We start from the raw sequence: 13,135 nt of genomic DNA on the forward strand, positions 1-13,135 counted from the left end.
ACGACCGCGTTTTAGGGAGTCTGGGGCGGCGGTACCTGATGACGTCTACCCAGGAACCAAACACAATGGCGCCTCAGTCAGCTCTCTGTATTTGCTCGAGAAAATGGAAAACAAAACTAATCGTTCCAATTTATTTTGGGACTAAAACGTCCAAGTTTTGTTTCAGAATCATTTCTTTTTCGTCACTGGAGTCAGAGTTAGGTTTCGATTCGGAAGACACCGAAATAAACTTCGATCGAGCACGTTCGACAACTGTGAACCCACTACTTAGAGCTTTGAGAACAATTTGCAATATTTCAAGCGACGACGGGGAAGACTTCTTTGCGGACGAGCTACTTGCATATTAGGAATGGAAAGCTAGATACGAAATGGGGGAGCAGGCAAACGAAAAGCAGGAAAGAAAAGTCAAGGACTGCTTTGGATGGTTATTTCGTCACCTGAACACAAGACTCCCACGCGTGTTTATAGCCCGTTTACATTTGTCCTTAGCGAGAATATAATGTTGTCAAGATATGGTTGTTCTATTAAATCCAGTTTGTGTTTTACTTTCTGGAATGCTTCATGTTTATAAGAGCGACGTAAGTATTGCAGTCTTCGAGACTTGATGACCTCCAAAACACTGGCTTCGATCGATTGAAAATCGTAGAATTGTTTGGAACTGTGTTTTTGAAGCTGTGGGAAGCAAAGGCGGAAGGAAACATTTCATACAATTACCGATTTCACATTGTCACACGTTTTAAGTCGTAACTCCAAATAACCAACGTAAATTTTTCTTAAAGTTTGCAGTAAAATTCGTCGGATAAGCGAAAAGGATGTGTTCCCTAAGCGGTCCGCATATAATGTTACGCGGCCATATTTTCGACACTATTGTATAGAATGTTTATCGCACTGCTGATTTCCAGACCTTCGAAAAACTCTGTGGGTGTAACAATTTTGTTATCATGTAATTCTACAGGATTAATCTTCGACTTTTATGTAAATTGCAAGAGAAATAAGTGCTGGTTGACGGCGTACAGTTGCGACCTATTTACACATCAGTGTATTTGGTCGTAACGCTTCTTGATTGATCACTCAACTTTGCCGGCTATTTTACAAATACTGCGGGACTGGAAGATATAGGTTGTCGGTAGTATTTCGACAAATTGCTGGTTGGCTTTAAGCAGGAAATTTTGAAAATAGCATTTGAAAGTCTGCGATACAAATTCCAGTGAGAGTTCTCCAATGGTTCTCACAGACTCAGTTCGCTTGTTTCGGTTCGACAAAATCAACCATCGTTTATGTCTTTACTGTTCCATTGACCGATCATCGCCAGTAAATTGTACAGGATATCTTTTTTTAGATCTGGGATATTGCTACAACAGCCGATAGCACTTCTGGAAGGCATTTCTGCGCACTTTTCGAATCTGTATTGCACCATCCTGAAGGAAATGAGAGGACGTGAGATATTCGACCTTCCTGGGTAGACGTCACAACAGCCGCTGGACCCATTCTCCTCAAACTCGGTCGTGAAACAAAATGGCGGTGTTTTGGGGCTATTTTCGAGATTTCGTCGGGGCACAGAAAATCGAGGATTTAACCGAATCCAAAAATTTTTTCGCAGAAGTATTTCAAAGAACATTTAGATTCATTTTAGCGAAAAAAAAATTTGGGGTTTAGGTGCACTTTAACTATCCTTTTTCCTTGAGGGTTTATTCAGGGTTCGAAGGCAATTTAAATTTGAAAGTCAAAAGCAGCATCTTGAGAGTCCGTGGAAAGTAGATTGGGTGCTTGAAAAACCTTGAAATTTATTCTTTGACTGTTTCCACTAAATGGCAACGAAAAAAAGAGTTAGACTTGGAGCTGTTATTTCTTAGACCCTCGCGTCTGGTGTCACACTGTAGTGGATTGAATTCTAGTGGATGGAGTCCTTGAATTTGGAATTTTTCCCGGGGATGGCCTTGAAAAGTCCTTGAATTTTTAATTATATTTAGTACTAACCTCTGGCCACAAATACCTTGAAATGAGGTCTGTGCTTTAATTAGCCCATAGTGGCCTATGCTCCAGGAAGTTTGCTTCGTTTTCAATGCAGAAACAAGGAGCACTGATACTACCCCTGGATGGGATGCTAGTCCATCCGGGTTATGCCCAGTCTCAATGTTTTTGTCAAATTAAACAGTTTACGATTGCCCATTAGGGTCAAGTCTTATTCCTGATGGAAAGAGACGAGGACATTGTGAATTTTTCAAACTTCTTGATCAGGAGTCCATAGCCTGCGAAGGGAACAAAGCTGTGAGCGAATGCGAAAAATAAGGAGCCGGGAGAGGGGGTGGGGCAAAAGAAAAATGGATCCTTTCATCTTCACCCCCTCCCACGTCTCCTGTTTTGATCACCTCTCCCCACTTCTGCCCATTTTTTGCTCACCTCTCGCTCGCTTGCTCGATCTCCCCAACTGGAAAATAGAAAGAAAACCTCTGCTACGCAGGCTAGGATCCATTGCAATAGTCATTAAGTGAGGTGCTTACTGCGCTCAATTTTCCTCAGGCGTTGGAGGAGGTCAGAACTTACCACGAGCAAGTCACAAACCTTAAGTCTCAAGAAACAAAGCTCAGACGAGGATTGAACATCTTCAAGATCGAGCAGCCTCCTTCAAAGGATCTGCAGGGATTGGAGAAGGACTTGGAATTCCTGGAACAGGTTTGGACCATCACCAAGGAATGGGAAGAGCTGTGGGATGCCTGGAAAGTCGGCAAGTTTGAAGAACTGGTCACCACTGACATGGAGACTACATCACAACTGTTGTTCAAGAGATTGAACAAGCTGGTCCGAGAAGTGAAGGTACAGTGTAGACAGAAAATGTTTGAACGCAAATTTTGCCGTGCGTGAGTTAAACCATTCTTGTTAGAAGGGTGGTTTTCAATTGAGTGTCATAAAACCAAAACCAAATCAATTTACTTGCCAATTAGACTACTCAGCCAATCTCAAACCATAGTAAAACCAAATCTAAAACCAGAGTAATTGCTTGATTACTTTGGGCACTCATCTTGAAACTACTCTAACTGACTCAAGTAATTTGAGAAAGTTGATGAATTGTTGCAAAAATGTACCTGTTCAGGAAATCTCACGCTACTTTTAGAGTTCCTACAAGGGCAAGAGAGTGAGGGAGGAGTGGAGAGGACAGATAGGGAAATATCAAAAGGTTTATTCTTGTCCCCGCCCATGTTCTTATGACTAGAAGATAAAGTCCGCCTCTGGCCAAGTGACCCATAAACCCGAAACTTACCCCGGTTTCTGAAGCACTAAACGACTTGGAGTATTTGTACTCCCCCCTGGATGGGATGCTAGTCCATCATAAGGTTACCCACCAACGCTACCTATTTATACACCCGATGGAAAGAGGCACTGCAAGAACACAATGCAATGACCCCGGCCAGCGCTGGACCCCTGACCGCTCGATCTGCAGTCCAGCGCCCTAACCATGAGGCCACCGCGAGACTGCTACATTTGTAATCTCCCCGTACTTTCCACAAGCTGACTATTGACTGCTGTTAACTGACAACGGGCTGTTTCAAGAGACGGATAGCTCAGAATAGCTACCTTATTCTTTTCTAAACTGATTTAAAATTGCAATTTCAGGACAAAAACTGGGAGATCTGTGACTCCATCAAGTCTCGCATTGAGCAGTTCAAACGCACCATGCCTCTAATCCAAGACTTGAAGAACCCGGCCATGAGGGAGAGGCACTGGGCACAAATTAAGTCTGAGGTGCAAAAGCCCTTTGATCAGAATGGTAAATATCTTCCGTTCTCTAATCTGCTTTGTAAAATGTAATGCTGAGATCACATTTATCTTCGTATGAGAGATAGTTTAACACGGCTACGTCTCGTTGACTGTGTCACATATGAACGATGGTAAATGAAACAAAAAAAGGCTAAAAAATCTGATTTCTTTTATGGTCTTTCAGCCGAAGACTTTACTCTTGAAAAGATTATTGAGCTCGGGCTGGATCAGTTTGCTGAGCAGATCAGTGAAGTGTCTGGTGCTGCAAGCAAGGAGCTGTCCATAGAACAAGTAGGTCTCTTGTACTCAGTGTCTCTTGCATTAAGCAGATGGCTCTCTGGTTGTCTTCTAGATGGTCCCTTCGCTTCGTGGAGACAATAGTGTTAAAGACGGATTAAATTGTTTTAAAGAGCTACATGATGGAAGGCACAGTTTGAAATATTTAGTAGATTGATTGTTTCAATGTTACACTTCTCGATCTTTCCTAAACTTCCCAGTCTATCATAGTTGTCAAGCTCTTTTGCTATGAGCCTTTGTGATGTGTTGTGTTTTGTCTTGCTTTGCTTTGCTTTGTTGTTTTATTTTGTTTTCCGTTGTTTTGTTGGGTTATGTTTTGTTGCGTTTTGTTGTGTTGTTGGCTGTGACGTTTTGTTGTGTTGTGTTTTTCTGTGTTGCGTTGCGTTGTGTTGTGCTTTGATGTGTTGTGTTTTGTTTGGTTGTGTTCTGCTGTGTTCTGCTGTGTTGTGATATGTTGTGTTGAGGTGCACGGTATTTAAGATTTTGTTCAAGCTGAAGTTATGGTTTATTTAATTGCATACCAATTAGATACATGAAATAAATGGCGGTCTACTTAAACTTGCTGGGAAGAGAAACGAAAATCGTCAAATTATTTTAAGAACTTAAACAGATTTATCACGAGTTGAATATTGAGTCTAGCATGCTTATGATAATCCAGCAGCGCATTTGTATAGGAAGTTTTAATTATGATTGCTTTTGGTTGTCAGGCTATCGCAGGCATTGCTGAGAGCTGGGAACAGATTACTCTGGACATTGGACCTTACAAGGACCGTGGACATTTTAGACTGAAGTACGTGTTAATTATTCAAGAAGAATGAAAAAAAAATAATTCATTTATTAGTGTATTAACTCATATAGCAATGTTAGGGCTTGTACAGTTTCCAACAGCATGTCTATCCTCAGTGTACCCTAGCCCTGTAACTTGTGCCCTATTCACATCAAATCGTTAATGGGCGTGGTTAAAAGCTGTTTTACAGTAGAACCTCGCTATCAGGAACTCAAATCATTTTCCCTTGAATATACTTTTTCAGTCATTTACTATCGGCTATCTGGAACATCTCGAACTATTTTTCGTTTCCCTTAGAACTTGTTAGAAGTTGAAGGATTTGTCACAAAAAGATCCTATAATGAATCCAGTTGTAATTGGATTAGAATTGTATGGTTGTTGAGATTAGGGTACTGGACAAGTTATTTTTATTTTTTCATTCTCTGGTGCAAAATCCTAATGCATTTTTCTGTTCTGCAGGGCAACAGACGATGTCTTCCAGCAGCTAGAGGACAATCAAGTAACTCTGTCCACCATGAAAGCATCACGATATGTCAAGGCTTTTGAGGCAGAGGTAAGACTCGTAATGAAGACTCAAAATGTCGTGGTGTTAAAAGTCTGCATAGAAGCCAGTTGGCTCATCAGGCCGGAGCTTATCCCGGTTTCTGTAGCATGGAGCAACTAGGAATATTTCTGCTCCCCCTGGATGGGGTGCTAGGCAATTGCAGAATTACCCCCAGGGTTAAATTCGCCGGTACTTATTTATACACCTCGGTGGAGAGAGGCACTGTGAGAGTGAAGGGTCTTGCCCAAGAACACAACACAATGTCCCCGGCCAGAACTCAAACCTGGACCACTTGATCTGGAGTTGAGTGCACTAGTCATGAGGTCACCGCCGCCTCCACCCTTCTCAGTAGGGAACTTAAGCAAACCACGACGACGACGGCAACGAGAACGTCACCAAACAAAAGGCTTAATGAACAAAACAATAGCTGTGCACGTGCGTTATATATCTTTGTACATTTCTTTGCCGTCCTCTACAAAACAAGATCATCAAATGGCAAAGTTCTGTGTCGTCTAAGGAACGTAGACGACGACGGCTATTTTTTTGTATTTCCATTTGGAATTTAACGCTGTCATTGCATATTTAACCTGAGCGCGTTTTTAGAGCCACTGGCGTACCGAACAGATCATGAAAATCGCCAATTTCGCCGGTAAAATATGAATTAATTTTTTACTAGGCGTCGTCCTCGGCGTCGTCGTCGTCTTCGCTGCTTAAGCTCCCTAGTGTTAAGCCCGTGCCAAATTCTTGGTCTAGAATTCACTGTGCCATTACATTTTCTGTAAACATGGCAGAGCTGCAGGGATGGCGTAGACTGGTAGGAGCGCTCGGCTCTCACTAATGTAACCTGAGCTGGAAGTTTGGACCTGGCGTCATAACAGGGTTAAGTTTGTGTTGATCCTCGTCTCTGTTCCGACGGTTTTTCTCGGCTCCGAGTCCTTTGGCTTTCGTTCCTTCACAAAAATCAACACTTCTAAATGCCAGTTTCATCTGCAAACAGTGGAAGAATAGCCTCTCCTTAGATGTGCCATTGCTAATTTTTATTTGTTATTTGTTGTTACAAGTCGTGAAGGATTACTTGTTGACTTATCTAGTAGTTGTCTGAATGGAAAAACGAGTGATACGTAACATGATGCAAAATCTTTCCTTGTATTTTACAGGTGGACAAATGGGAAAGAACGCTGTCTCTCATTTTAGAAGTCACTGAAATGATACTAACAGTCCAGCGACAGTGGATGTATTTAGAGGTATTAATCTTTGTATACAGGAGGATCAATATGTTATACACGAGAAACTGTGTTTCACAGGCACAGTAGAGAATTGCTTTTTTTAAAGCAGTAAACATCAGTTGATGCTAAGTGTGTTGAATTTGTCTCCATCTCTTATACACCGTGTACCTTGTTTGACCCAAAGAACATCTTCCTCGGTGAGGACATCCGTAAACAACTCCCCAGAGAGTCAGCGGAGTTTGATGACGTGAATGCCAACTGGAAGGTAGGACTACTTCAAATTAGACACAGTGTTCTGTCCTTCCCTACTTAAAGATGTTTGTAGGTTGGCAGCATCCTCAAATCTGTGATTGTTGTGTAACAGGTGATCATGCAGAGGCTGAACAAGGATAACAATGCATTAAGAGGAACTCATCATGCAGGTATTTTTTGCAACGTCTGTTCGTTATGTGTAGTTTACTTAAATGTTACCTACGAGTTATTACAAGTTGCCCTTAAGAAGCAAGAAACAAAAGCAGGAAAATCCCTGGACACGAGGGAGGGTAGGAGGTGAATATAGCCGCCTTTCATCACCTTTGGCCCCTAGGCTAGCGACTATAACGAGTATGTGTGGAATGCAAGTCCATTCCACGTTTAATGGTCTGATTTTCAAGCTAAGCAAAATCAGGCTGATCTTAACTGAACAAGTTACAGGTGCGAGCGGACTGATAGCTAATTTTGTCACCCGGAAAAGATCTTATCACCTGACATTTTTATGTCGAAACAAAGACCTGGTTGTAAGTTTGAAGGTGCAGCATCCAGAAAAGCTGGTCGAGTTTGTTAACGAGCCAACGTAGTGTTTCCGTAGCTACACTCCCGATCAAGCCAGGAAAATTTTCTTTATCCGGAAAACATTTGCGATTGACTGGTTGTCTTCGATATTTAGGACTGCTGGATACACTCAACGACATGAACTTGAAATTAGAAGAGATTCAGAAGTCACTTGACATGTATTTGGAGACAAAGAGGCAGATTTTTCCTCGCTTCTACTTTCTCTCCAATGACGATCTTCTGGAGATTCTTGGACAGTCCAAAAACCCTGAAGCTGTAAGTACTACTAAAACGCATTTAAAATAGCTACAAATCTTTGAACACTGGCATCACTTTCTTTTGAGAGACAATAAATAAGCAACTAAACAACGAGTGGTCTCTCTTTTGCTTAGTCCGTCGTGCGTGACGCGAAAGAAAACTGCGAGAAATTGCACGGCCTTTCTTTTTTCCTCGCGGTTTTCTTCGTGTCACGCACGATGGACTGAGCAAAAGAGAGACTACTCGTAATAAGTAGCACGCTGATGTCACAACGTGTTGAGTAGTCACGCAATTTTAGATAATCCAAGAGAAATAATTGTAAACTACAGTAGACAACCATGCGAAAAAGAATTTCTCAGTAATGACAGTGCCTGGAAGGTAAATTGCCGATCTCTCTCAGGAAAGAAACTCACATTAGTGAACGAAACCCTTGATTATTTAGCATCAAAGCAATACATCATTCAAACATTCCGAATTAAATATGCTCTTGATTTTTTTTTTTTTAGGTTCAACCTCACTTGAAGAAGTGCTTTGACAACATCAAGTCCCTCAAGATGGCAAAAGTACGCAAACAAAACAAAATGTTGTTTCGTTCTTTTTAACTAAGGATAAAGTTGTTACATGAAAGTGTATTCTTCACATCAAAGTTGCTACAGGAAATGACGACTACACTTTTGCCACCAGAACAAATTTTAAAAATGTACATACCCTTTTACAACACTAAAATGAGCAGAAAAAGGCAATGTTTGGCATTGAATCTAAAGTAACTGTGCGTTGCCCGATAGATTGCATTCAAATGTAATTTGCACTTTTTAAAGCTATTACAGATCACGTAAAATGCGTGAAATGTTTGTCTTTTGCTCGAGCAGTCTTAACCCTAGCGCGCGCTATCTTCGATACTGTTGCGCGTGCTTGACGTCATAATGGTAACGGTTTCCTGATCTTCTGTTGTCAACTGACTAGTCTACGAGACGAAAAAAGTTTAAGACATGCGTTGGATAGATGCGATGTCCCGGTAAGTGAACATTTTCATGGCTTTTCACTTTTAAAACGTTTTTTTTTTCTCTCTTGTTTTAATAGATGGGAATCACACAGAAGACTGAAGCAGTTGGCATGTACTCGGCAGAGGGAGAATTTGTGGAGTTTGGACATTCTGTACTTTTGGAAGGACCGGTTGAGGTAGAGTTTGATTCACTTATGTTGAAATTCGAGATCGTGAAAGGCTGGTTTTTAATAGCGACGGAGTCGTAATCAGAAGCGTAGAGCCGTATGATCTAGTGAGAATCAAACTGACGGATTCGGAAGCAAAACACTGATTCCACTTAACTGCATTGTCGGAAGAGGCGGAAGAGTAAACCAATCCCAATACTAGATTCCGTACCTTGTGATTGGTTGGTTCTTCCGCTTCTGCTTTCGACTCCGACAATCTGGTTTTCACTGGATCAAATGCGACGGAGTCGTAAGCGGAGTCGGAAGAAAATGGAAACGTTCTGATTTCTTCTCTCTGTGTTTCCGTCGAGCTCATGACAACACTTACGACCCTGATTTTCAATTGACACTAGCTCGTAAGTGTTCTTCCGACTCCTTCACTCCGTGACTAGTGAAAGCCACCCTTAAGTGATGGTCATCTTTTCGTTTTCATAACGTAATTACAAAACGATCCCAATTTATGATCCACCTTAGCAGGGAGCCTTTCTGCTGAACATACTGAACTTAATTGTTTTATTGGGTAGGAGAGGTAAAACCTAAACAAAGTGCGTAAATTTAAAGACTTGGCGATCCCAGGTAGCCATCTTTCTGTAAATTGTCAACTAAACGATTTTCAGCTAATTTAGAGATATCTTGTGTGGTATGAAGTCAGCAATGCGGTTCTGCCGACATTGAGTGGTGCTTAAACTCTATACATTAACATATATTTATGCAGCAGGCCTAGTAGAAATCGGATGTGCATGCTAGCGTCATAAGTGAATGAAAACCTGCTCAGATCTCTCCATTACTTTTTTCTATAGTTATTGAAGTTAACTGTTGTGTTCCTGTCCACTAGGCGTGGCTGTGTGACGTCGAACGGAGCATGCGCTGGACACTGAAAGAGCTGCTGAAACAGTGCAGGCTTGCACTGAAGAGGAGCACCAGTAAACGTGACAAGTGGGTGAAGGAATGGGCTGGACAGGTAATTACTATAAAAGGGAAAATCAGTCAGTTATTTCTATTTCACTAATTGGTACCGTTGTCTCAGTCAGAAACACGTGTTGAACGCCATGTGTTTTTGCATTTGTAAGGCAAAGGTAAAGTCTGCATATGAGCCAAGTGGCCCATCATGCCGGAGCTTATCCCTGTGTCTGTGGCATGAAGCGACTAGGAGTATTTCTACTCCCCCCTGGATGGGATGCTAGTCCATCGCAGGGTTACCCCCAGAATTATCGGTACATTTGCCGGTACTCATTTATACACCTGGGTTGAGAGAGGCACTGTGAGAGTAAAGTGTCTTGCCCAAGAACACAACACAGTGTCTCCAGCCAGGGTTCGAACCCGGACCGCTCGGTCTGGAGACGAGCGCATGAAGCACTTGCAATTGACCACCGCTTATCCCACAGTTGTAGAAGTCCGCAATTGAAAAAACAAAGCTAAAATATTCATCTTCTTTTAAAATTCATCGCAGCTGACGATCACTTCAAGTCAGATGCAGTGGACGAGTGACTGCACCAAAGCACTGGCCAGCACTAAAGAAAGAGGCGACAAGAAAGCTCTCAAGAGTCTTAAAAAGAAACAGGTGAGTCTGTTGTCTTTTCGCGTCGTTCTGTCTCGTTTCCTTGATTTTGTCTGTCGTCGTCTTCCCAGGCTTGGGTCCTGTCGCGTTCCTGCGCCGGAGTTCGGGAGGAGGAGCGCGGGCTCCTTTCCCGAACAGCGACCTATCTTCTTCCTCGCTTTTTCTTTTTCGTAGTCTTTCCTTCCCATTCTCTTTGTTCCCGTCCTCCTATTTGTTGTCATGTTGTCCTTTCACCATACCCAGATTTCGGACTGCTGCTTCTGGCAAACATAGCCTGTCTTATTTAGGCCCTGTCATTTGGTTCAAACTCGACAAACCTATTCGATTGTCTGAATCACTGGACACTTTTAAAAAGCGCATCAAATTGGTTAATTTTACAAGCCTGCCGGACAGTACTTGTAAAGCCTTTTTTTATGTAACAACCAAAAAATTGATTTTATTGCGTAACATATTGTTTGTTTTGTTTATTTTTCAATACTTACATATGAACATATATTTCATATTTTATTGATTATTAGATAAGTAATTGTAGTTGGGTGTCACTAATAAAGTTCTTATCTTATCTTTTCTTATCATGGTCAACTAAACAGTGTCATCGCCTCGCCTCTTTCTCTTGTTTTGATGTTCTTAAACTTGATAACACTTCTTTCACGAAACATGATAAGCATTCTTTCCAAATAATCAATGTCATCTTCTTGTTTACAGATTTCTATGTTGAACAAGTTTTCGGAGATGATTCGTGGTAACCTGACCAAGATCCAGCGACAGAAGATCGTAGCTCTTGTTACAATTGAGGTGCATGCCAGAGATGTGATTGAAAAGATGATCAAGTCTGGCTGCGGTGACGTCACAGCTTTTGAATGGCTCAGTCAGCTGAGACTCTATTGGGACAAGGTTTGTGTTATTGGAGCGGTTTTCATTTGAGTGTTGAAAAGTAATTGGTTTGCATTACTACGCTACACGATTGGCTTAAAAAGCACGCGCCACTTTTTCATCCAATCAGAAGTAAAACCAAAACCAATCGTGACTGGCTCGTACACGTTATTCCGTGCTTCGCGTTGGCTACATGTATTTCGTTCAAGGTTTGATTGGTTCACTGGATTGTCTATATCGTTTGTGATTGGCAAGAATGATTACTTTGGTTTTCGTTGTGCGACACGCATTGAAATCTGCTCTAAAATACCTCACGTCTTAGGTGTGCAATACCAATTATTGACTTGCGGAAGTTCCTGATAAAACTCTTTAACTATATAACGTGAAAGCAGAACTGCCGAAGTGCATACGCGAACTAAAAGGACGGAATAACAAAGACAAAGGAAACAATACTTTAAAGTAGAAACAAATCTTAGCTCAAACCTACAACCGCCAAAAAATAAAAGCAAAATTGACGACGCAAATGTACTTCACAGATATGAAGAGTTCCCAAATAGCGAAGAACAAACACGCTACTGGTTACTAACTCAAAAGAAACCTCTTTTAAACTCCTCAAGGAACGGTGCAAAACTCAACTTACAGAAGAATTACTACAGAACGAAAACAGAGAACTAATAAAGAAGTCTACGTGAACCTTGAGCAAAACTACTGTGTATTTGTCTTTTTTTTCTTGTTGCGTTTGAAGGACCATTCGGTGATGAAAACGTCTTCGAAATAATTAGTATAGTGCATTCAATTTACGTTGTATCTCTGATTCACGATTGTTGTTTTTTGGTTGTAGGATATTGATGATTGTGTGGTACGGCAAACAAACACTCAGTTTCAATATGGTTATGAGTATCTAGGCAATTCTGGCCGACTTGTTATCACTCCACTCACAGACAGGTTTGTTTTGAGTAACTGTAACTATACACACTTGCGCATACCGTTTTGACTTACCACACAAATCATTGACTGAGTGACAAGTCAATGAACGTTCGCCCCGCAGGCCACATTGATTTCTTATGTAAGTTATGTTTTTTTTTTCAAATGAGCTGTAACCCGTTATAATGTGATTTATATCTGTCTTATATACAGATGTTACATGACTCTGACAACAGCTCTTCATCTTCACCGTGGGGGTAGTCCTAAGGGACCTGCTGGAACAGGCAAGACTGAGACCGTCAAGGATCTTGGGAAAGCTCTAGGAAATTACGTCATCGTGGTGAACTGTTCTGAAGGTCTTGACTACAAGTCTATGGGGCGCATGTACAGTGGCTTGGCACAGGTACACTTCATTGCAGTTACACAACATCGTATTACGAATAGGAGGGCGAATATGTAAACTTATTTAACGACTCGTGGTCTCGTAATTATATAGAGTCAAAGGCTGAGTAAGGAGTTAGGAAATTGCCGTTTAACAAGGAAACAATTCAATCGAAAATATGTATAGGGCAACTGTGGATTTTTACGCGTCATTCCTCATTTATTTCCTTATGGCTAAAAGAGTGAAATTCGTCGTAAAACGGCTGTATTACTCGACTTTCTGTTTAATTCCATTTTACGGAATATTCCCCTATGAGTACGGTATTATAAGAGCAGGATTGTTACATTGCAACAGAAACATATTCATCGATAAACTCAGAAAAAAATCTGAGTGATACCAACCTTAGTATACTGCCTGTTGGTACGCTTCGCTGAGTTTGAAGCGGATTTTTGAGAGTTATAGCTCCGTCCACACTACGCCGGAGAAATTTGAAAACGCAGCTTTATTTCTA

At 41.4% G+C, this 13,135-nt stretch overlaps 1 protein-coding gene across 2 annotated transcripts in view; it reads left to right on the plus strand.

Annotated features, from left to right (window-relative positions):
- LOC110050321 (dynein axonemal heavy chain 2-like) overlaps window positions 1–13,135 on the plus strand; it is a 75,740-nt gene that overhangs the window by 17,948 nt on the left and 44,657 nt on the right. For both annotated transcript variants that reach the window (XM_089295028.1, XM_089295029.1), the window contains 16 exons: window positions 2,521–2,814; window positions 3,613–3,766; window positions 3,941–4,047; window positions 4,761–4,843; window positions 5,300–5,393; window positions 6,542–6,628; window positions 6,795–6,875; window positions 6,975–7,032; window positions 7,536–7,696; window positions 8,185–8,241; window positions 8,759–8,857; window positions 9,723–9,848; window positions 10,338–10,448; window positions 11,151–11,339; window positions 12,160–12,263; window positions 12,456–12,645. In XM_089295028.1, coding sequence (XP_089151154.1) covers window positions 2,521–2,814; window positions 3,613–3,766; window positions 3,941–4,047; window positions 4,761–4,843; window positions 5,300–5,393; window positions 6,542–6,628; window positions 6,795–6,875; window positions 6,975–7,032; window positions 7,536–7,696; window positions 8,185–8,241; window positions 8,759–8,857; window positions 9,723–9,848; window positions 10,338–10,448; window positions 11,151–11,339; window positions 12,160–12,263; window positions 12,456–12,645 — 1,995 coding nt within the window. The remainder of the gene's footprint in view (window positions 1–2,520; window positions 2,815–3,612; window positions 3,767–3,940; window positions 4,048–4,760; window positions 4,844–5,299; window positions 5,394–6,541; window positions 6,629–6,794; window positions 6,876–6,974; window positions 7,033–7,535; window positions 7,697–8,184; window positions 8,242–8,758; window positions 8,858–9,722; window positions 9,849–10,337; window positions 10,449–11,150; window positions 11,340–12,159; window positions 12,264–12,455; window positions 12,646–13,135) is intronic.

Source organism: Orbicella faveolata, unplaced genomic scaffold (assembly GCF_042242905.1).
Source record: "Orbicella faveolata isolate gen_17 unplaced genomic scaffold, um_ofav_v1 contig_25, whole genome shotgun sequence".
In the NCBI taxonomy this organism is placed as follows: Eukaryota; Metazoa; Cnidaria; class Anthozoa; order Scleractinia; family Merulinidae; genus Orbicella; species Orbicella faveolata.